The 25,395-nt window shown below is 37.9% G+C and overlaps 2 protein-coding genes across 2 annotated transcripts in view; one reads left to right on the forward strand and one right to left on the reverse strand.

Annotated features, from left to right (window-relative positions):
* LOC145518095 (uncharacterized) overlaps nt 1–25,395 on the forward strand; it is a 574,529-nt gene that overhangs the window by 25,195 nt on the left and 523,939 nt on the right. The window lies entirely within an intron of this gene.
* On the reverse strand, nt 12,996–16,013 carry ZFP42 (ZFP42 zinc finger protein). Its single transcript, XM_081521688.1, has one exon. It carries the CDS (start codon nt 14,986–14,988, stop codon nt 14,089–14,091), a length of 900 nt encoding a protein of 299 aa, XP_081377814.1. The 5' UTR covers nt 14,989–16,013; the 3' UTR covers nt 12,996–14,088.

Here is a 25,395-nt window from a genome sequence, read left to right on the forward strand (position 1 = left end):
GGCTGTGTTGTGGAGTGTGGAATCTTAATTCCCTGACCAGGATTCAAACCCATACCCCCAGCAGTAGAAGCCAATAGGCAACATGTGGCCCACTGCCTTTTCTTGTAAATGAAGGTTATTGGAACACAATCATGCTTATTCATTTATACACACCTATGGCGTTCATGCTACAGGGCCTGAGTTATTTTTTATTTTTATTTATTTTATTTGGCTGCACCAGGTCTTAGTTGCAGCAAGCAGGCTCTAGTTTTCTGACTAGGGATTGAACCCTGGGCCGCCTGCATTGGGAGCACAGAGTCTCAACCATCTACCACCAGGGAAGTTCCCAGAATATTTAAAATAGAAGTACAGACTCCCTGAAATTCAGAGAGACTATCTGAGTGCTAGAACATCTTACATAGTTCTCTGTGACCCTCCACCAGTCTCCCTTCTCTGCCCATCTACTGTACTCCTCTATTAACCCCGAGCCCCTTTTCTTAAAAAAAAAAAAAAAAAGTTATAGAATTAAGTTCTCTGACAGAATTACGAAATGATTTAACTCTTTAAAATACAGAGTTCTTGTCTTATTTATCTTAATTTATAATTTATGGAATGTTAGGGTTAGGGTTATGAAATATTGCAAACACCTAAAACAATGATTTGAGGATCCATTTTTTCTTTTAGAGCAACTTCCTTTCTTTATTTTGAGTCACAAACTGCTTAACATCCTGCAGAACTAGGAAGGCTGCTTCTCATTTTCTAATCCCTGTCTGTATTAACATAATCTATTATTTATTCTCAGACTGAATTACTATCCTATTTGATGTTTCAGATGGATTAGTGACTTCTGGCCAGGGCCAGAATAAACTGATATAAGGAATTTCAGCATTTTAATGAGTCATACCATCCTGAAGGCAGAAAGTTTGCCACCTTTGATCCCAAACTGAACAAACTAAAATCAATGTAAACTATATCAAAAGCTTCTCCAAGTGATAGGAGCAGTGTTTGAGTGATGTTAACCAAGTTGTGGGTAGAAAGAGTGTGGCTTTCCACATACAGTTACTTCACTTACCCTCTTTACTTCTGCTGGCCTCATTGCCTGTCATTTCCCTTGGCTTTCAACATTCCAATTTTAATGAAAATGCCCGATAGCCACAGGACCTTTGAAAATGCTCTCTGGAATATGTGGGGCCTCTGTCCACTACCACCAACTCCCACCTGTACGTCTTTCCTTTCTCAGCCTAATTATAATTTTCATCCTCAGTCTCCCCTGAACCCCAAGGCTTGTTTATATGCCTCTCCACACACTGCATAGACCTGAATCATACCATTTATTGTGCATTGGGCACAACATCTTATAGTTGGCTATTTACCTGTCTGTTTTGCCTAGATTGTAAGAGAAACCATTTCTGTCTTATTCCATGTTGTATTAGCAGTGCTTAATACAGCACCTGGCACATGGTAGTAATTATTTGTGAAGTAAATAAACCTCTTAAATGTTGTCTTTTGTGAAAAAGGTATAATGCAACTAACCTGTAGAATTAGGATGGTTAAAAAAAAAGATGCTGGATATGAATATATTTACATATCACAGTGCTAAGCAGGTAATAGACATTCAATGAATGTTAGTTGACTGTGAAATCTGCATTTTCTTTGAGTCACTATAAAGCTCCAAGTCAACTTTTAAATTTTGTTGTAGATTCAATTCAAACTATGTATTTTATATATACTAACATTCCTTTGCTTTTTATATGGTCAGGTTTTTTTTTTGGTTGTTAAATGGATTCAAAAATATGCTGAAAAATTAAATGCCCTTTTTAATAGAGTTGGGTAACTCTAAATGATTTTGTGAGTTTTCCACTATATATTAAGTAAAAATATATTACCAGAAAATTAAAGCCATACATTTCTGATTTGTTTACAGTTAGAATATAATTAATATTCTTCTTCAAGAACTATCTTAATAGTTCATTATTATTATATATGTATAAAGTGTTCTTTTTCTCATGAGTGTATACTAAATCTACTGAGTGAAAGTTTGATGAACAAGATATATCCATCTCCAAGTATTTTCCCACAAATTACTTACGAATGACAAAGGATGAACATTGACTTCTCATTTGAGAAGTGTAGCAGACACCGCCTTTTAGCCAAGTGTTCTCAAACATAACCTTGCCCTGGAAAAACCAGCATTTTAGGCCTTTTGATATAATGCAAGGTGAAGACCACAACATCACAATAGTTATATTTCTACTAAAGATACACAATATAAATCTAATTATAAGGAAACAACAAACAAACCCAGTTTAAAAGACATTTTACAAAATAACTGGCCTGTACTTCTCAAAAATGTCAAGGTCAAGAAACACAAAGAAAGAATAAGAAACTTCTCTATGTTAAAGGAGACCAGAAGGTCATGACAATTGTCATGTAATTTAAAGCGTGATCCTGGATTGGAGCCTTAACCCTGGGGTAAGGGGATAAAGAACATTACTGGGAAGATGGACAGAATATGACTTGGAGATTATGGATCAGGTAATGGGCTTCCCTCGTGTCTCAGAACGTAAAGAATCTGCCTGCAATGCAGGAGACATGGGTGGATCAGGTAATAGTTTTAAAGTGAAAGTGTTAGTTGCTCAGTCGTGTCCAACTCTTGCGACCCCATGGACTGTTAGCCTGCCAGGCTCTTCTGTCCATGGAACACTCCAAGCAAGAATACTGGAGTGGGTAGCCATTCTCTTCTCCAGGGGATCTTCCCAACCCAGGGACTTGGGTCTCCAGCATTGCAGATTCTTTACTGTCTGAGCCACCAGGAAGGCCCAGTAGTCTTATGGACATGAATCTGAGCAAACTCTGGGAGACAGAGGAGAACAGAGGAGCCTGGCATGCAGCAGGGATCACAAAGAGTGGGACACAACCTTATGACTAAACAACAACAACAATAATAGTTTTATCAGACTTAAATTTGATAAGTACAGTATTTATGCAAGTAAGTAGCCTTGTTCACCTCATCTATTCTTGATGAGAGGAGTGGGTTATGCTTAAAGAGATGGGAAGAATTGTTGGCAGCCATATTGGAAGGCTGTCTACCACAAAGCCAAAATAAACTCATTTAGATAAATTTGAATGTATTTATCAAAGAGTAATTTAAGAACATTGGCATATAAAATAAATGTCAAAAGAATTTCAGTTTGAGTGAAAGTTAACCTATTGTGTGTATGGAGTCAGAACCATCATTTATAAATGTTTAGATGCAGTCTAATATATAAAAGTATCAGACAGGAATTCCCTGGTGATCCAGTGGTTAGGACCCTGTGTTTCCACTGCAGGGGGCCCAGGTTCAATTCCTGGTGGGAGAACTAAGATCCTGTATATTATGCGGCATGGACAAAAAATAAAAGCAAATTTTAAAAAAGTGTCAGATAGATGTTCTAGCTGGAGCCTCTCTTTAGAATTCAAAGTAGTTTGATTCTTGTCAGCCACCAGGAGACCATTATACAAATGAATTGTCATAGTCTGTCCTGGGATAGTTAGACCCCATGGACTGCAACCTACCAGGCTCCTCCATCCGTGGGATTTTCTAGGCAAGAATAATGGACTTTTGAGTGAAGGAGAAAAAAGTAGTGTTTCTCTGGGCTCACAGGTGAATGGTGGTCTCTGCCTCAGATGTTGTCCCTTTGTCCTGACCCATAGACTTGCACTGAAGAATTCATTCAATTTTCATTCATTCATCCAATTTTCCCTCAGAATTGAACTATTAGAATTATCCATATAAGGTGTGCCTGTCATTCTTTCCATCCTAGTCACTGCTGCAACTGATAAAAATGTCCTGTTAAATTATAATCACCCTGTCACAAGACCTGCTGAAACAGAGCTCTAATTCTTTATAATGGTCTGTGCTCTCACCTCAAAATTATTGTATACAAGCTGGCTGAGAGCACCTTTCAAAGACTGTATCTGGTATAACTTCAACTCAATGGACATGAGTTTGAGCAAGCTCCGGGAGTTGATGATGGACAGGGAAGCCTGGCTTGCTGCAGTCCATGGGGTCAAAGAGTCGGACATGACTGAGGGACTGAACTGAACTGAGTATAACTTGATGTGCTGTGCTTAGCCGCTCAATCATACCAGACTCTTTGCAAACCCATGGACTACAGCCCACCAGGTTCCTCTGTCCATGGGGATTCTCCAGGCAAGAATACTGGAGTGGATTGCCATGCCCCTCCTCCAGGAGATCTTCCCAACCCAGGGATGGAACTCAGGTCTCCAGCATTGAAGGCGGATTCTTTACCAACCAAGCCACGAGGAATACATATATAAGTTTCCTCTTAGGGAATTCCCTGGCTGTCTAGTGGTTAGGACTTGGCGCTTTCACTGAAGATGGCCTGGGTTCAGTACCTGGTCAGGGAACTAAGATCCTGCAAGCTGCATGGTACAGCCAGAAAAAAACAACTTTTTTTTTTCCTTCTAGTCTCTAGAGGTAAAGAATGTCATCTTTTACTTCTTCTAAGATAAGATATTTAACTTTGGCCATATTTAAACATCCTAAAAGGGTAACATTTTATTCTTGTGAGCTTTTTCCTTAATGATTGAGTGATTTACAAAAATGCATGCTCTACATTTTCTTCCTGTAAGACTTAAGTGAGACATTATCAATTCCTCATATTTCTTTTGGAAGGACACAAAAGGGACATCATTATCTACTCCCCTGTCTTTAAATGTGAGAAGCATGTGTCCAATTAAATCTAGTGCTTCCTCTTCATTGTTCTGTATGAATAATTAACCTTTCTAAGTGCTGACATCAGGAATGTTTTGAATCTCGCTTTCTTCCAAGAGGAAAATAAAATGAAGAGCAGAACTGACACTTCTTTAGAGTTTTTAATCACTTTGAAAGATAGTTAATAACAGTAAAATATGAGCATTCAAATGTAAAATGTTGATTCTTGAAATTATTTTGTTTAGTCTTTGGTGATAATGATTTTATTATTATCATAGACTTCTCTAAAGTAACAATGTTCTCTAATGCAATCATTTGGAACAATATGGTCACCAATCTACTTTCATTAGTCACATGGGAACACTATAAATCAATTCCTATGATCTTTGTAATTGAAACTTGCTGGGTGCCAGCTGTGTTAATATCTGTTAATTATTATCCTTTTAAACCTCATTCTTACTGTAAGTCAGATACGCACTTGAGGACTTTTTATAGTTTAAATTGTTCTGCTCATCCTCCTACTGATCTCCTACAAGGTTTTTGCCTCTCTCAGTTGATTTATAATGTAACCTTGAAGCAAGAAGTAGCATTTGTCGACTGCTGTTTTAATAAATGGCTTGTCAGCTGTTTTACAACTATGGTTATTTCTTTGACTAGAGAAATTTCTAGGTAGCTGGCTTTTGAATTCCTCAGTATTTTCAAGATTTGACTGGACATTCTTGATCAAATCTGTCTTCTCTGCAAATAAATGCTTGATTGCTAGAGAGAAATAGTTCTGCTATGTTTTGATTTTGATTTTACATGGTCTGATTCTGTCATAGACTTACTAGTCAATTTGGAGGGTTGAGAATATAATAAGACTATTTTACATTTAACCTGTTAAAAGAATAATTACCCTCTCTGGTTTACTTGTTTTGCAACACAGAATTAAATTATCATGAGAAATCAATAAAATTTTGGAATGCTGCAAAACTTTTAGCTTCCACAGTAAAAATTAATTAGGTTCACTTTTCACAGTGATTTTTTTCCCCCAACATGCACAATTGCCATTTCAAAATAAGTCTTGTCTTAAATTGAACGCATCATGTAGTCAGTCTCTCCTGGCTTCCATTTCTGCACTCTCAGTTTCCCTTTCCCTTAATGGCATCAATCCATCCACTTCACCAAGCTGGAAATCTAAAGAACATGCTAGATGTTTCTTCTTGCTTCCATGCATCCAGACAGTCCGAAGACTTGGCCGAAATATGTCCTGCTTCTGTTTCTTCTTTATCTCTCCAGTTGCTGCCTTTGGGGAGCTTTCAGTATTTCTTACTTCCAAACTGACCTGTTTTCTCCAGTCTTGTCTTTTCCCCTGCTTCCCGTTACACTCACATCCATAGCTCACACAGCAGTGTTTGATATAATACTGCCTATTCTCTTCATGTTCTTGCCCCTGGCAATCACTAAGCTACTTTCAATTTCTGTGAGTTTGTCTATTCTGGGCATTTCAAATAAACGGAATTGTATGATAACAGAGAATTTTGTGTCTGGTTGCCTGAACTGAGCATGTCTTCAAGATTCATTGTTGTAACATGCATTCATACTTCATCATTTTTTATGGATGACATAATATTCCACTTATGGGTATATCAAATTTTGTTTATCCATTCATCAGTTGGAGGCATTTGGGGTGTTTCCACTTTTTGGCTCTTATGAATCATGCTGTTATGAACATTTGTGTACAAATTTGTATATCTCTTGGGTATACATCCAGGGGTGAAATTACTGGGTCATCTGATTAGTGTGCTTAACATGTTAAAGAACTGCTAAACTGTTTTTCAAAGTGGCTATACCATTTTACATTCCCACTAGCAGTGATGGAAGGTTCAAATTGCTCCACTTTCTGACCAAGACTTTTTTTAAATTATAGCCATTCTAGCAAGCGTGGTTTTGTTTTGTTTGTGATTTTGACTTGGATTTTCCTAATGACTTACAATGTTTATCATCTTATTGTGTGCTTTATGGGTCATTTTATTTATTTCTTTGGAGAAATGTCTGTTCAAGGTCTTTGCTAAGTTTTAATTGGTTTATTCTTCTTTTGATTGTTCTATATCAGTGAGGTGAAGTTTAGTGCATCTGTCACTTTCACAGTTTTTCCTACTGCTTGGAAATGCTTTTAGCTTTGTCTAGTCAAGCATTTGGGCTTCCCAGATGATACTGGCAATAAAGAATCCACCTGCCAATGCAGGAGACACAAGAGACATCGGTTTGATCCCTAGGTTGGAAAGATCCCCTGGAGGAGGAAATGGCAACCCACTCCAGTATTCTTGGCTGGAAATTTTCATGAACAGAGGATCCTGGTGGGGTACAGTCCATGGGGCTGCAAAGTGTTGACAGGACTGAGCACACATGTGTGCTGTCAAGCATTTAAACATCCATTAATATATTATGTTCTCTGCCTGTGTTGGAAATAAAATATCCGATAAGACATGTCATCTCTCTTATGCTGCCTGACTTCCTACTCCTCAATCCTCTTTTACGCTGCATCCCAAATGATTTTTCTAAAAAGTGAATTTGATCATATTACTTACGCTAATGACTTTAATGCTTCCTTTATTCACTACTAGAGAAAGTTCTAGGTCCTTGAAATGATTTATGAAGTCTTCAAAATTTGTTCCTTGCCAACCTCATCAAGGTTATCTTGTCTCTACCCTGTACCCCCATCTGGGATAACTTTGGTGTAGTCTAGTTAAATGTGACATCTAGATATACTCAAGTTAGAAACTAGGGGGATAAGTGGCTTTCTGGTGGCTCAGTTGGTAAAGAATCTGCCTGCAATGCAGGAGACCCAGGTTCAATCCCTAGGTCAGGAAGATCCTCTGGAGAAGGGAATGGCAACTCACTCCAGTATTCTTGCCTAGAGAATCCCATGGACAGAGGAGCCTGGTGGTCTCTACTCCATGGGGTCATAAAGAGTCGGATGCAACTGAGTGACTAACACTGACACTCAAAAACCTGAAGCAGGTCTCTGGTGAGAATGAAAGGAGTCAGTGGAACTTCTTAACTCTGGATCCCAAATAAGCAGATCTCTCTGAAGCCTGTGACCTGAGAACACAGGCTGTATTCTGTTACCCTGTTGTCTTTAGTGGGATCTTTAGATGTTCCAACCTCACCTCATTGTTTCTATTAAATTGTAAGGAAGAGCTAGAGCTTGGATCAGGGTTGAAGGGGAGCATAGCCCTTTAAGGACCAAGGGTATCACTACCTCACTATATGACTTTGAAAATAGATCTAGGAGCTCCCTGGGAGTCCAGTCCATGCTCTCACTGCCAAGGGCCCAGGTTTGATCCCTGGTTGGGGAACAAAAATCCTATAAATACCAAAAATCCCATGGCCAAAAAAAAGAGGTCTATATAAATTTAAAAATTCCTTTTAAATTTTGGCATAAACTAGTAAAATAGCAAAATCTATATGTATATATACACACAACACAGAAATATAAAGCAGACTGTGAAATTCAAATTACATCTCCAAAGTGGAAAGTATGTTATCTATTGCTACATGATGAACTAACCCCAAAATTCAAATGGCTTAAAACAACCATTTTATTTTTTCAGCTTGTTTGCGCTGCAGTTGACAAATAAAATTGTAAGATATTTCAACTGTACATTGTGATGATGTATACATATATATGATGAGAATTTTTAAGTTCTACTCTTAGTAAATTTTAATTTTACAAATTATAAATTATAGTCACTATGTAAAAAAAAAAATCATCTTTTCTCATCCTTTTGTGGGTGAGAAATTTTGAAAAGGGCCATCTAGGCCCTACAGTTGATTTGGTGTTACCTGGGGTGAGTGTGGCAGGATGATCCTTCCGAGATGGCTCTTTGATTTGAATCCCTGGCATGTCATGACTCCTTGGCCTTGCTGTCTTCATGTCTTGTCCTGCTGGGCCTGTGCAAACGGCTTGCATCAGCTCCTGTTGCAATAGCTGCTGGTTTTCCTGGTATGGTGGTCTTCAGGTAATCATGCTTCTTAAGATGACAGTTGGTTTTGGCAGGAACAAGGCAGTAGCTGCCATGTCTCTTAGAGGCTAGGCCTGAAGTAGGCTTAGCTATTATAGCATCAATTATACCACACCCTGTTGATCAAAGCAGACCAAGCAGAGACTCAAGACAAAGGATCGTAGACCTCAACTCTTAACTGGAAGAGTAGCAAAGAATTTGCAGTCATCCCTAAACTGCCATAAAATCTTTTAGGCATATATATTTGATAAGCATGGAGGTTTCCACTGCCCTCTGTCAAGTATCAGAAGTACCACGCTAAGTCCTCAGCAGTTTGCAAATGTGTTGGCTGTCTTAGATAAAGATGAGGTGCTATTACATCTATTGTGTATAACTTTGTTATTGTTGTTCAGTCTCTAGGTTTTGTCCGACTCTTTGTTACCCCATGGACTGCAGCATGCCAGGCTTCCCTGTCCTTCACTACTTTAACAACTTCTAAAATATTTAATAGCCATAATCAAAATGCTCTAAAGTTGTATTTCTTTGATTTCTGCGTGTGTATTTTATGATCAACATATGCAGTTGCAGGAAGCATGTAGTTTGCCTTTTATGACACATACCTGAGATCTTAGGAGTATTAAAAATAGTTTATTAATGCCCAGGGTATCATTCTGGCTCACCTAATACCTTGATTTACTGAAGTCACAAAAGTTATTTTGGCTTTTTTTATGGATATAACTTTAGCCACATTGTAAAGCATAGCTTTGTACAGGTGTTTTCACATGTCTGATCCACTGACATGAAAGAAATTCAACCCTTGGGTCATAGAGAAAAGAAGCAAAAGACCTAATAAAAAGCACATGTTAACCGTTAATGTTCATTTACCAAATCTTACTTAAACTCTTGTACTCTCAGAGCTAATTTCATCCAATTGGCTTTTAATTATAGTCTCTTGCTCAGAGTTGCAAATATAATGGCTTTTTAATATAACTTGCAGTGTTCTGTGTCCGATGTAGGATGTAATCATGCAATTTATTCAGTCAGAGCTAGTGCATTAGGTAATTAAAACATAAGCATACACAGATTTCTGCACATGCATATTTGGCAGGAAAGTAATGTAAGAATCTGACAATTCTTCTTTTGCAGAATTCTTTCTGGATAGACTAGAAGGGAAATCCTATGTCTACCAGTGCAGAATGTAGCCAAGGTGAAATACAGAAATCAAATATGACTGTTTGGGAGATATGTGCACATATCACAGAGAGTACGATAAACTAAAGTAGGAATGTAAGTGGTTTAACACCTTGTTAACTAACTAATCAGAGCCTTCAGTTCAGTTGCTCAGTTGTGTCTGACTCTTGGCGACCCCATGAACCTCAGCACGCCAGGCCTCCCTGTCCATCACCAACTCCTGGAGTCCACCCAAATGCATGTCCATTGAGTCGGTGATGCCATCCAACCATCTCATCCTCTGTCGTCCCCTTCTCCTCCCACCTTCAATCTTTCCCAACATCAGGGTCTTTTCAGATGAGTCAGCTCTTCGCATCAGGTGGCCAAAATATTGAAGTTTCACCTTTAACATCAGTCCTTCCAATGAACACCCAGGACCGATTTCCCTTAGGATGGACTGATTGGATCTCCTTGCAGTCCGAGGGACTCTCAAGTCTTCTCCAACACCACAGTTCAAAAAAACATCAATTCTTCTGCGCTCAGCCCTGTTTATAGTCCAACTCTCACATCCTTGGTTGATATAATTCTCAAGGCAAGATAGTTCTTCATTATCTAAGATGTTAGGAGTTGAACGGACCCTCAATCTCCTGTCCCTTTTAGAGGAAAACAAACAAAAAAAAAGATATGGGATTTCAGATAATTTTGACTATTAACAAAAACAACCATTAAAATGTTTTTATGTAGTGATTACTTTTGGGGAGTAAGAGTTGACGTATGCATAGGTAATTAAATTCTTCTCTAGTTTCCACCTTTATTTTGGAGTAACCAGATTTTATGTAAAAACAAGTAGTGCTTTACCAGCTGTTTTAAAATATATATAATTTTGGTGACATTTAATTGAAAAGATGGGGAAACAGTGGAACAGTGGCTGACTTTATTTTTTGGGGTTCCTAAATCACTGCAGATGGTGATTGCAGCCATGAAATTAAAAGACGCTTACTCCTTGGAAGGAAAGTTGTGACCAGCTTAGACAGCATATTAAAAAGCAGAGACAGTACGTTGTCAACAAAGGCCCATCTAGTCAAGGCTATGGTTTTTCCAGTGGTCTTGTATGAATGGGAGAGTTGGACTATAAAGAGAACTGAGCGCCGAAGAATTGATGCTTTTGAACTGTGGTGTTGGAGAACTCTTGAGAGTCCCTTGGACAGCAAGGAGATCCAACCAGCCCATCCCAAAGGAGATAAATCCTGGGTGTTCATTGGAAGGACGGATATTGAAGCCGAAACTCCAATACTTTGGCCACCTGATGCAAAGAGCTGGCTCATTTGAAAAGACCCTGATGCTGGGAAAGATTGAAGGCAGGAGGAGAAGGGGACGACAGAGGATGAGACGGTTAGATGGCATCACCGACTCAGTGGACGTGAGTGTGGGTGGACTCCAGGAGTTTGTGATGGACAGGGAGGCTTGACGTGCTGCAGTTCACGGGGTCGCAAAGAGTCGAACTCACCTGAGCAATTGAACTGAATTCATAAGAAATTTATTTACTTATTTTTTGGCTGTGCTGGGTCTTTGTTGGTAAGCACAGGCTTTCTCTAGTTGTGGAGAGCAGGTGCCACTTTCTCGTTGTGGAGTATGGGCTCCTCACTGCAGTGGCTTCTCTTGTTGCAGAGCATAGACCCTGGGACGCATGCGCTCAGGAGTTGCGGCTCCAGGGTCTACAGCACAGGCTCAGCAGCTGTAGTGCACAGGCTTAGTTGCTCCATAGCATGTGGGATCCTCCTGGATCAGGCGTTGAACCTGAGTCTCCTGCATTGGCAGGCAGATTCTTTACCACTGAGCCACAAGGAAGCCCTGTAATTAGTTTTTAAAAAGCATATTAAGCTACATTTTTATACATTTACTCATTCTGTAATTTATTAAGTGCTAACTATTTATACTCCATATGCTACAGTGATACCAAAGTTTTTTTGTAGAGTGTATTTTTCCAGTGTTAACTTTAACTGTATTTGACCATTAAATAAATTAAAAAAAAAAAAAGGATACATGCCATGAATCTGCATATCAGTGTGAAAACAAAAATATTTATTGATCAGGATTTGGGGTTTGTAAATTGCCAGTATCTGGAGACATACAGAACAAACAAGAACAGTTAGGAGGCTAGCCAAGTAACTTCCTACTCTCAGGTCAGAATTTAACTTAGTCGTAGAATCCAGCTACACAAGCACTTTCTCAGGCTGATGCTCCTTGTACATTTACACGTTAGGGTTATAAATACTGAGACTTTGGCCCCTTCAGCTCCAGAAAGAGTCATCTCTGAAGGAGACCAGCCTCCACACACAGGGGATCCTTCCTGATGCTGAGTCCCAGCTCTCAAGTTTATAGCCTAAACCTTGCCATTGAATTTCTCTAGTCTTGACTGCTCTCTATTTAATCCTGCCTTTTACCTAGTCCTATCGAAGCTTCCCTCATAGCTCAGTCGGTAAAGAATTTACCTGCAATGCAGGAGACCTGAGTTTGATTCCTAGGTTGGGAAGATCCTCTGGAGAAGGAAATGGCAACCCATTCCAGTATTCTCGCCTGGAGAATCCCATGGACAGAGGAGCCTAGCAGGCTACAGTCCATGGGATCCCAAGAGTTGGGACACAACTTAGCGACTGAACCACCACCACAGTACTAATTAGCTTATTCTTAAGTAAAAATGGAAGCCTTTGATTTTTTTTTAAAAAATCACATATAGTTTTATTTTTGGCATTTCTAAAAACAAGATTAATTTTAAATTTGATATGTTTATATATTGTGTTGACTGTTTTCCCCTGAAAAGTTGTTCATGGTACATACTTCCTCCTATGACTTCTCTCTGGCTGTGGACCTCTTTCTTTCCCTTTATGCCTAGCTTCCTTTAAGGATATTTGCACATTTCCCTACTGAATAAAGATTTATGCAACTTGTTCCCTTTTAATGGACATTTGTATTATGAATCAGACCACTATTAAAACATGTTTTAGTCAACATCTTTGAACAAATTATCTACATTAGTACACATATTCTGTAAAATAGAATTCTAGAAATTATTTGGCCTAAAACAACACTCATTATGGTTTGAACTGTATACCCTCAAAAATCCATGTTGAAATCCTAACCCCCAGTACCTCGGAATGTAACCTCATTTGGAGATGGTCATCTTTATAGTCCAAGTTACAATGAGGGCATCAGGGTGGGTTCTGATCTAGTCTGTCTGATGTGCTTTTAAGAGGAAATCTGAACACAGGTATGCAGAGGGAAGATGATATGAAGATACAGGCAAATGCCACGTAACCCTGAAGATAGTCATCTTCACGCCAATAAGACACATCTGGAACAGAGTCTATCTTCACAACCCTAGGAAGGAACCAATACTGCCAATACCTTTTTTTGAACTAGCTCCAGAACTATGAGACAACAAATATCTATTGTTTAAGTCACCCAGTTGGTGGTTCTGTTATGGCAGTTCCAGAAAACTGGCTAGCACACCCCTCCCCAAATGGCTTTTTATCCCTTAACCGACCATGTAGGAGAGTAACTTTCCCCCTACACTTCACTGACACTAAGCAATCAGTTTTTACCATGTTTTGCTAATTTGGAAGACAACTAAATGACATCTCTTTTTAATGCACACTTCTTTGATTTTTTAAATACAGATTTTATACATTTCTGGGGTTTTATTTCCTTAACATCTACTGTAATTAACATGGTTTGATACAATCATAAAAAATAAAATGATTAAACAATATGCTTAACTTAAAAAATTTTAACTATGCATTAATTTATTGAGAATCTACTGCAAAATTTTCATTCTCTAGAATTATCACTTGTATTAAGTATATTCCTAAAAGGAAAAAGCTAAATGATTGAAAACTACAAAGTGAAAAAGTCAAAGTTGATTTCTTATTTATAGTATGAGATATTAAGTCTCATATCGAAAGATGCAATTTGTTAAAAATATTAAGGATTATGCTTTTGAAGTAAGTTCATTACTGACCTTACTGTTAGAAGCACGCTGTAATTCTTCACAAAGTACTAAAATAATATCTCAGACTAGAGGAGCATCTTAGTAACATTAAAAAAAAATGGCTGAGGGTCTCGATATTGATTTTAAAATTGTTTCCTGAACCAGTTATCAATGAAGCATATTTGTTCCCAGTAACTCTTTAGTTAATATATGCCTATCCTGTTTGATGATTATTTTTTAATCTTTTCTCACAGACTCATATGGGCCTTTGCATGAGTCAAGAGGTGGGCTTTCATGTTATTTGATTGAATAAATTTCCTGCGACAGCCTACAAAAGGACACACAAAAGGTTTCTCCCCAGTGTGGATGCGCACGTGTGTACGCAAATTGAAGGACAGGGAAAAGCGTTTTCCGCACCCTTCAAAAGTGCACGGAAATGGCTTCTCTCCAGTATGAACCAGAAAATGTCTTTTTAGCTTTGCACTCTCCTTGAAGGCTTTCCCACATTCTGCACACACATGATTTCGGGGATTATGAACACGAAGATGCTTTCTCAGGGATGATTTATTCTTGAACTCTTTTATGCATCCATCGTGAGGACAAATATGTTTTTCTGGAGCACCATATTCTTTATTTGTACTTGGCTTCCTTCTTGCACATCCTGTGAGCTGTTTAGGTTCTGAAAAGTCTGTGTTGGGTGTTCCTCCGGGAGGAAGCTTCTTGCTTGTCTTGTACTCAGAAAACTCCAGAAGTGGATTCTCTCCAACAATCTGTTGAGGAAGTTCTTGTTTTGTGTCCCTTTTCACGTATTCCAAGGAACGTTCAAGAAGTGAGCTTGCTGTAAGAACCTGTTGAGAAAGGTCTTGTTCTGATCCTTCTTTTAGACGTTCAAAGGACTGAAGGAGTGGGTCCTCTTCCATGATAGGTTCAGAAAACTCACCTCTTATTATGCATTCTATGTAACAGTCAGAGAAGGAGTCATCTTCGACAGCCCGAAAGCTCGTCTCATAGCACACATCCTCATCACATAAGATCCACGTTGTGTCAGGAGGTTCCTGCTGGGCTGGCAGTGACTTGTCCCTGCTGGCAGCTCTTCTCCCCAGGCCTTGGCTAGGTCTCGTTCCCCTTTTCTTCAGTTGCTGGTCCATGGTGCCCTGTTAGTTCCCTCTTTGAAGGTTTACACCAGGATAGATCAGCCACTTCCGGGTAGGAGTGATCAGCCTGGGTTGTCTTCAGCAAGCACCTGTTTGAGATGGCAGTTATTAGGTGAAATGTATTCCAATTAATATAGTCTCAATTCGAGCCATGATCAGAAAATGACCTCAAAAAATGGCCTAGGACTCATTTTCTAATAACAAAATCGCTACATTTACATCTGTGACTAATTCTGCAAGAGAGTAAGAGAATTAGTTGTGAAGTACGTAAGACTTGGACCATACCCATTTCTTTTCTGGGTACCCCCCACATGTCATCAGACCTCTCTGAACAGCTGATGTCTACTGGGCACTCATGATGTACTAGCCCTATTCTAGGCTACTTGTGGGTTGAGAGACCAGTGAAGAGATACACACAAGAAAATGTGTGCCTCATAGAGTATACGTTCTCCTGGGCACAAAAAATAGGTTACATCCATTGTATGTTGTATGGAACAAGCCAAAGGCCTAGTAGAAAGCAGAAGTTTGCACTTAAATAAGGAGCCCCAGGTAAACCTTGACTGAGGGAATGGCAGCAGGTTAAAAAGTTGGAGGAGGTGAGGGAGCAAGATAGGCCTACATTCTAATATAACTCTTCTGTGAAATTCAAATTAAATACTGCATTTAAAGTGCTCAGCACACTTCATGGCATAGAGCACATGCTGACCGCTCATGTGAGCTACTGTTAGTTCACCTTTGTATTCATTCTGTAAGTAAATATAGGATCCTGCCAAGTGCCAGGTACTCTTCTAGACCAAGGGCAGCAAACTTCTTCTGTAATGAGACAGATTTAAGCTTTGTGGGTCCTGCAGGCCTATGTCATAGCTATTCAACTTTCTCACTGTGGCATGGAAGCAGCCATAGACAATAATTGGAGGATGGGCAGTTTACAGCAGAGACTGATTTGGTACATGGCTGTAGCTTGCCTACCCTTGTTCTAGAAGATGGGGATCCAGAGAACAAACCACATGAGATCCTCGCATTCCCATCTGCTATCAGTGCAAGTCAAAATAAAGGCACAGGGGAATTTGGCCCCAAATGGTTTTTGATTTTTTTAAAAAAAATCTTTAAGTAGCATTATGAGAGTTACAACATGATTATATTCTTCCTAAGAGCCCTTTGCTTAATCGTTACAATTGTTTAGCAATTAAGCAAAGGATCTAAAGATCTTTTATAAGATCTCTTAATTTTAACCTGATGTCCTGCTGTAGGAACAAAAATTTAGTGCTTTTGAAAAAGGAGCAAATGTGAAAGTACTGGAATGAAAATTAACTGCTTGAAATATTTTAAATAGCCATATTAAAAAATACCACCTCAAAATTTTGTGTCATTTACTTTTGGTAAAATAATACACAGAATGAAAACAAAACATGCTTTTATGTCTTATATAAAGTAAATATACATTACATAAATCACTAATATACTTTAGTATGTATATATATAGTATATAGTATATATATACTAAATATATATATTTCGTATATACTAATATATACTAAAGTTTGGGTTTGGGTAGACTCCGGGAGTTGGTGATGGACAGAGAGGCCTGGCGTGCTGCAATTCATGGGGTCGCAAAGAGTCAGACACGACTGAGCGACTGAACTGAACTGAACTAAAGTTTGTATATGTAAAATTTGTATAATGTATATTTACTTATATATATAAATAAATAATATGTAAATATATAACAACATATAAACTATGTATGTATTATATAAATTTACTTAGCTGTATAAAATATATATAAATGGGGATTTCCCTCACAGTCTAGTAGTTAAGACTCCATGCTTCCAATGCAGGGAGTGAGGGTTTGATCCTTGATTGGGGAACTAAGATCCTGCATGCCTTAGCCACACACACACACACACACACACACACACACACACACACACACACACACAATATAAATGTTATATGATATTTTAAAATTGCTAAGGGAAGATTTTTAAATGTCTTCTTAAGCATTTATATATATATTATACAAGTAAAATAGGTATTATTTTTATATGAATGTAAGTATGTCATATTTATATATAAATTGCTCAGGGAAGAGGTTTAAATGTAATAAATATATATTTCTATACAATATATATACTCATATTTAAAACATTTAACACTCTTCCCTTACCAGCTGAAGTGCACGTTTGGTTTTTATTGCATGTTTTTCTTTTGCCAAATATAAGTAGCATCATTCTTTTGAGGTGGTTATTTTTAAACAATTTTAAAAAAATTTTATAAAGCTGTTTATATATGTTATATTCCTAATAATAAAGTTAATGGTATAAGCATTATTATTTATTCTCTCCAATCAAGGAGACTGTATCCAGGAATATTTGCCTAACAAAATCTTGCTCTCATAGCTAAAAAATAATTTTTGTTTCATTTTGTATTAGTGAATATAGCACTTTTGGAGCAAAACCACTAGTCATAGACCTAAAGTTTAAGTAGGAAAGATCACAATAGCCCACTCCCTCAATCAGCTCATTTAAAGTAGCTGCAATTCGTTTGATTCCAGCTTTTCTCTACAAACTTATCTCTTGCCATCTCCAGCTCTCCTATTTCATTTCCAGCCAAATAAACTCTCCTTTCACTAAAGTGTTAAGCTCTTTCCTCTCAAGAAAATACTACCTGGCCTCATATGTACATCTGAAATTTACATAATATTACTGTAATCAACTATATTCTCCCCCCTCCAAAAAAACTAGGATAAATGCCAAGCTATTTACCAAGAATTAAAAATTTCCACTTAATCAGCATTTGCTCAGGGCCACTTTCCTTGATTCTCAGTCTCTATTCAAGTCTCAAAGCTAAATGCTCTCCTAGCTCCCTACTGTACACTGACCGGAGCCCCTTGGTTCTGATTATTTCAGATCTGTCTTTCCTACCAGTCTGTAAGCTCTAAGAGAGCAAGGGTCTCTGTGTCTTATCCACATGCCCTAGCACTCACTAGCTTTGTATAATGATGTATACATTATGTATTAGTTTTATAAAAACTAATTGATGAATATGCATTTAGTCATCAGACTGGTAATACCTGATTTAGCAATCCTATAAAAAATTAATTTACTGGAAGAAAAAGTTGCCTATCAGTGATGCTAACGTGTACAGCACTCGCCTTTTAAAATAAGATTATTTGTCAGATCTCTGACCATGCCATTTCTCACAATATGCAAGCTTGTGAGAATGATGTATAAATTGAAATGGTAATTTATTATGAGAACACTCCTGTTGATACTGAACTATATCCTCCGGTGGTAGAAAAAGCCACATGGAAAACGTACTGGTTAAGCATGGTATTAAGACAAAATCTGGTTGTTACATGTATTACTTAATGGCATGAGATTATATATTGTATTTTTTATTTCTCAAATTGTGATTTAAGTACTTCCAAGGCACATCATTTACTTATTCAATCATTCGACAAATATTTAGTAGCAAACATTGTTAGGTGATGACGCTTAAAAAAAAATTTTTTTTTTGGCTGTACCGCATGGCTTACTGTATCTTAGTTCTCCTACCAGGGATCAAACCCGGCTCATGGCAGGGAAGGGAAAGCATGGAGTCCTAACCACTCTGCTGTCAGGGAAATTCCCCCAGAGCTGACTCTTAAGGCAGCGAAAAAGATCGAGTCCCTGGTTTTCATGGAACCTCTATCTGTGTGTGATAGAAATGTAAATAAAGTTTTTATAAGATGGTAAATAGTTTCCAGTTGAGAAAAATGCTATGAAATGAAACCAATAAGAGGAGAAATGGAGGAGGCTAGCTTTTAAAAAGAATGTCTGCAAAGGCCTCCAAGGAAGCATTAGAAGAAGCATCTGAAGAGGAAGTATTAGCCAGCTGAAAGAGGTGGAAGGAGAGTGTTCTTTTCAAGCTACAGCAGAAAGCACAAAGGGATTAGCTTGCTGGAAGGAAAGAAAGCCATGCTTGTTACACAAAATGGCGGGGCGGAGGCCACAGAGGTCAGAGATAAGGTTGGGGACGTGCAGGAGGGAGCCATTTGCAGGTCATTCCCAAACCCAGGGGAGCCATTAAGGGGTTTCTTTCAAACAAGGAAATTAGCATGCTCTGATTTAGGCTGAAAGAGGACTCGCTGATTTGTGAAGAATGGATTAAGGCAGGAGAAAGTGAAAGGAGAAAAAAAAATCCCTTAGGCTAGTTAGTAATCTAGGAAAAGAATATTGGAGGTTTGGAGCTTGTGGTGGCAATGGAGTAGAAACGGAGGGAGAGAGAAAATGGAGATAGTCTTCCAATTTGCTGTCAGGTTGGATGAAGGGGGTGAGAGGAGAGGAATCAGGAATGAGTGAGGAGCCTAATTTTTGCTCGAGCCATCGGGAGGATGGCAGTGCCATTTACAGAGATAATTGAAGAGGAAAGAAAGGGAAAATAAGTTTACTCTCTTTATAATAATTTAAACGTGTTAGCATAAAATAGACCTAGCCGTTTCTTGCAATGAAAGGCAATATCATTTTGAAACAAAATTTAAAGATGCAATTTCAAGGAAATTTCAACCAGGCATCTGCTTTCTTGAAAGTATATTTACTTTCCTACTTTGGTTTAAAAGTTTGAGGCCAGTGGCTGGCCCGAAACAGCTGTAGATTAAGGCCATTTAAACACTGGAAGTCTACAGGCCAAGGTCCACTCCCAACCTGGTTCTAGGATGATAAAATGGATTCCATTCGTGATTTTCAAATTTTTTTTTGATAGGGATACAGTTTAAAATCCATCCTAAATAGTGAACTCAATACACACCCCATCTCCAATAGCTGAAAAAAAGTAGTTCCACTGAACAGTACTTACCCATGCTACCGCGAAGCACTCTATCTCCTATTCCAAGTCCTCTCAAAGGTAAGATGTAGAAGAAACTGCTACAAGAGCTCCCCACACAGGGTTAAAATCAACCTGGCTTTATGCTCCAGGGGTTGGATCCACCCTCCTTTTGATGGACACGTGGTCACAGGTTACACCTACTTTTCAACTCTGCATTGGTTAGTTGAATTTCCAAGGGAAGGCCCTACCTACCCCCAGGAAGGTTGAGGGATCAGGCATCGGTGGGCGTGGAGGTGGGTGTGACTCAGCTCCGGGTTCAGGTGGGTTTGGCTGCCTGACCTGCTCCCGCTGGGTCACCTTCAACCGGGAGCCCAGGGGCAGGGGCGACTCCCCACCCCATCCATGCCCCTCACCCCTCTGCCACGTGGGAAAAACTTCTGAATCCCTACCTCCCAGTTTTAGCAAGAAGTAGACACTCAGTAAATCTCTACTGAACAAATGAATGTAAACAGAATCAAATTTAGGTAATTCTTTGTCAGTGAAAGAAAATCCATTTGCCAGGAGGCAGTTTCACCCCTGCTGAACGTACACCACGCCTTTCCCTGTGCTTTCTCTTACCTTCCCCCAGACTCCATCCCAGATCTCACCTTACCCTTGGTCTCAGAAAAATGCCTGTGAGTCTTTTCCAGCCATTATGTGTCTGTCCTTGTCTCTAAAGATAACGCAACTCACTTTGAAAGCACTGGTCAGTCCACGCTCACCATTGGCTATGGTCTAGTGAAGTTTAATAGTTCGTATAAGTACACAGACCATTAAAAGAAAAACCAAATCAATGTTTAAAAGCCTCTTAAACATTTTCACTTGCCTGCAATTTCACATGTATATCTGGGAGCAGTTCTCCACTTTTTTTTTTTTTTTGCCTGTTTTAGAATAAAAACTAGTGAGAAAAATTGGAGATTGTTTCTAATGGGGAAATAATGACTTTTTAAAAAATGGATTATTCTGATCTTCCGCAGTAGGCCACACCAGGTCCCCATCCATTTGATATCAAAATTATGTAAAACTTTCTTAGTTCCTTACCTTGAAATGTTTTTATTTGCGGGTGAATTTCTGAAGACAGGGATTGTGAGAAACTACTTCTCTCTTGTTCTTTGGGAAGCACTGCTACGGTCTCTAGAAACTGCAGGCAAGTTCTCCGAGCAGGTGTGAATCAGATGTCTGTGTGTGTGTGATAAAAATGTTAATGTTTTGGATTTCAGTAAGAAATACAACTTCAAGGAGCCAAAGAATCCTAGAAGAGCATTCTTTCAAAGCCTTTAAGTGTCAGTGTCATTGGTGGTTGAAAGTCCTTTTCCTCACTAGAGGTGCTCTCTCTCTGTATCTATATAAACTGTCATTATCATCATTTACATATATAAACGATACTTATGCTAAACAAAATATAAATGATATATCACAATATTGTGTATCCGTTGTATATTGACGTTATATATATTATATATAGGATGACATATGTAGAGGAAGAGATATACATACACACATGTAACTAAAGACGAAGATTCTTTTTTTTTTTCACCTACTTCTTGCATCTTATTTGCCATACCACACCTTTTTTGTTTTCACCCCGTTAACTTTTGAGACAGTGCATACAATCAACTAGATCAAATTATAATCTCCTTCCCCACTACTCATTCAGTCTGGTCACTTGATTTGTAGTAATGTAACTCTGCATGTAAACTGGAGGCTACATGTTTAGAAAATCTAAATTTACATTTCACACTATACTTCTTACATAAATTATTTTGATCCTATTTTGTTTTAGCTTTCCTTTCCATGGCCTTAGAGAAGTAAATCAAAAAGAAGGAACTCGTCTGTTGTCATATGAACCCAGCTCAAGGAAAATTGAATTTCTTCAAAATGAGCTAGGGATCCAATTAAATCCTGAAACAAAATTGGGCTGCCTTTTGAAATTGATACAAAGAGGGTGGTGGATGGAAACAAGTGGCTTTTTGGATTGCTGGAGCTTTAGTCATAGTAATTCTTCTACGAATAACATTTTAGGTGGTTTTTAAAATTTGTTTTTACTTTGACAGCTTATTTCTGTTACCAACCAATATTTTCCCCAAAAAACTTAGGATTCGAAAACTGCCAGTATGCTGTAGTTCACTCTACACGTATGGAAGGTTCTCCCTCAGTCACGCCGCTGTTATGGGTCCTGAGCATATGCGGCCCTGGCTTCCTAGGATTTGCAGACTGGAGCTGCAGGGCCAAAACTAGGATGAGGCATGTAACTTACTGGTTTCTGCAGAAATATTTCAGGGGTGCTCCCAAATTCAGTATTTAAGATTGATAATATTTTAATGCAGTATTTAGCAAATAAAATTAGTGCAAAAATTCATGATGAACACAATATCAAAAATTTAAAGAGAACGAAATAATCATGCTTTGTAAATATTGAAATTCAGGCTATTGTTAGGACAATGAAGGATAGGTATTGGATGTCACCAGAGCCCAGAGTAGGAGACTATGACAATCTGGAAGTTGAGGAAGATTTCCCTAGAGTGCTATGATAAGGTAGTCAGCCAAGAGTGGAGATCTCACTCAGAGTAGACGAAATAACCTATGAAGGCAATGGGAATTGGAGGGGATGTACGGTGCCAGACCCCCAGGCCTTGTAGGTAATGGAAAAGAAGTTAGATATTTATGCCAAGAGCAGAGGGAACAGAATACTTTAAGAAAACATGTGTCATATGTACTCAATGCATATTAACCTTAAACTTGTAGAATGTTGTTCCATTGTTGGAGCTTCAGTCTATCTCTGTTTGACTTAGCAAACTAAGTGTTTTACATACATTGTCTCGTTTTATCTCAAAATCAAATTTATAAAATGATTACTATCATCATCATCATCATCATCACTTTGCTAATATTTTAACTTAAGAATTCTGAGGCACAAAGGAAGTTTACACACCGGTAAGTAGCTAAACTCAGAACTTGAGTGTGCTTAATTCTTTGAGATATAGCATTTTATATTATGGTATTTTACAAACTGCATGGTTATAGCTTTCATAAAAAGCCTCTTGCGTTATTATTTTCAGTAATTTATAATGCTCTTTTACATACTTATTTGATTTTGATAGAAAGCTTATGAATTGTTATTACTCATTTTATGAATAAGGAAATGGGAAGTCAGTAATGACAAATGCCTTATTGAAAGTCACAGAGGTATTAGTTTATGGGCCAGAGTTTAGAACCTAGCTCTTGCTATCATGATACAAAGTTTAAAGGTAAAGTTAATTTTCCAAGTTCAGTCAGTTGTTTAAAGAGCTTTTAAAATGTCTTTTTAGTTTCCATTCCAAAAAAGCCAGTCAATAATATATGTTTCTCCTTGAAATTTGATATCTTAGTAGATCATGACTTTTATGAGGGCATATTCAGGCACACTTTGACTACATTAAAAATATATGTGATTAACATATAACATTAGTTGCAGGTGCACAGCATAATGATTTTATATATGTATATATTGCAAAATGATCAGCATAAGAAGTCTAGTTAACCTCCATCAACACACAAAGTTACAAAATTTGTTTCTCATGATAAGAACTTTTAAGATCTATTCTCTTAGCAACTTTCAAATACAATGCAATATCAATAAGAACAGTCACCATTACATTTCTAGAACTTACTTTATAATTAGAAGTTTGTACCATTTGACTCCTTTTACCAGGCTGAGTATCAGGGGGTGAGTGGGGCATGGGAGGCGCAAAATGGGTGAAAAATTCTACATTAAAAAGAAAATCTAAGTGGATGCAGTTTGGTACTTCACACTGAGCAGAATGAGACTTGTATCAAAATCTTGTTTATTTTCAACAGTCTTTACACTCTTTAGATGAAAACCGTAACCACATAAATATTGTCATATTACATTTTCTTTGTGAGAATTTAACAGTGGACCTCAATGCAGGAGCTAAAGGCAATTTTTTAGACCACAGATTCTCCTCAGTCCTTGACGGTGTCTTGTGAATGTGATTATTTGGCAGTTTCATAAGATCATTTCCTCTTAAGAATGAACTATCCACATAACTCCTTTCCTATTAAAGAATTAAAATTTGGTCCTCCTGGAGAAAAATTTTACAGCTTGAAATTTTGATCTAACTTGATCGTTGATTAACTTTGACCTTGCTTGATCTGACTAATTTTATGTAATTTCTCATTTTTTCCCATAAAAATTTAGGAGTCAACCTCAGATGTGTTTTCTGTTTTAGCTTTCTTATTTTGAGATATTTTGGGGTTTATGGAAGAGTTGCAAAGATAGTACAAGGCATTCTCATATATCTTTTCACCCAGTTTCCCTTAATGTTAACATCTTATGTGAACACTGTACATTTAGCAAAATGAAGAAATCAATATTAGTATAATACTAGTAACCAAACTCCAGACTTTACTTGGACTTTGCCATTTTTTCCCCAATAATTCCTTTAAACAATTTTTGTTCTGTTCCAGTCCAGATGCCTTTTTGTATTTAGAACATAGTGAGTGCACAGACATAAATACCACAATGTAACTAACCCCAGTTCTAGCCCAGAAAATGTAATTTTTGTCTTGGAATACCCTCTCTAATATCATCTCTCCCATAAAATTCATCCCAAATTTGATTCCAGCTTATCTCTCTCCTAAGACTCAAATCAAGACTCACCACCTCTCAGGAAACTTTTCTTTTGGAAACTCAATCCCACCTCTCCCTATACAGAATTGGGATTCCTTGGTGGCTCAAACAGTAAATAATCTGCCTGCAATGCAGGAGACCCAAGTTCGATCCCTGGGTTGGGAAGATCCCTTGGAGAAAGCATGAAAACCCACTCCAGTATTTTTGCCTGGGAAATCCCATGGACAGAGGAGCCTGGCAGGCTACAGTCCATGTGGTTGCAAAGAGTCAGATATGACTTGGCTTTTAGGAGTATATTCTATATGATATAATCAGCCATTTAACATTACCTTTAGAAGTTTTTTTGGTATGTATAATGCGGTAAGTAGAAAACCAGTAAAACACATCTGTGCAGGAGAAAATCATTGTGACAGATTGGAAGCTTCAGGCTTTTTAAGGTCTATATACTCTAAAAAGGAATATGGTAGAACAATAAAAACAGAACAGAGGTTTCTGTTTTTGTACTAAAAATTATGAGAATAAATGATGAATGTCAGCCTGTGAGTAATGCTGGTTCTGCCCTTATTTGGACAAAGAAAAATGTATTTAAAAATAGTCCCGGGTTACACAGTCATATATAGTCTTTTCTTTTTTTTTTTTGCATTTTAAGATCTAAATTTATATTGTTCAAACTGACTTGGAATCAGTGGGTGAGCATTTTGTCATTGCCAAAAACATTTGAAATATGCAACTCTAAATAATTTGTTTACATATATGGTTAGAAGTGGGTCAATATGGGTAAATATGTAAACATCAGTGATTCAGACAATCTTTGTTTTATTTATTTATTGAAGTGTAGTTGATTTACAATGTGCCAGTCTCTGCTGTACAGCAAACTGACTTAGTTGTTCACATATACACATTCTTTTTCAATATTCTTTTCCATT

The sequence above is a fragment of the Giraffa tippelskirchi genome, chromosome 8 (genome assembly GCF_054371585.1).
Source record: "Giraffa tippelskirchi isolate mGirTip1 chromosome 8, T2T-mGirTip1v1.2.pri, whole genome shotgun sequence".
Taxonomy (NCBI): Eukaryota; Metazoa; Chordata; class Mammalia; order Artiodactyla; family Giraffidae; genus Giraffa; species Giraffa tippelskirchi.

What these genes read in the sequence shown, in the direction of transcription:
- ZFP42 (XM_081521688.1), bottom strand. Translation starts at nt 14,988, where the DNA reads ATGGACCAGCAACTGAAGAAAAGGGGAACGAGACCTAGCCAAGGCCTG.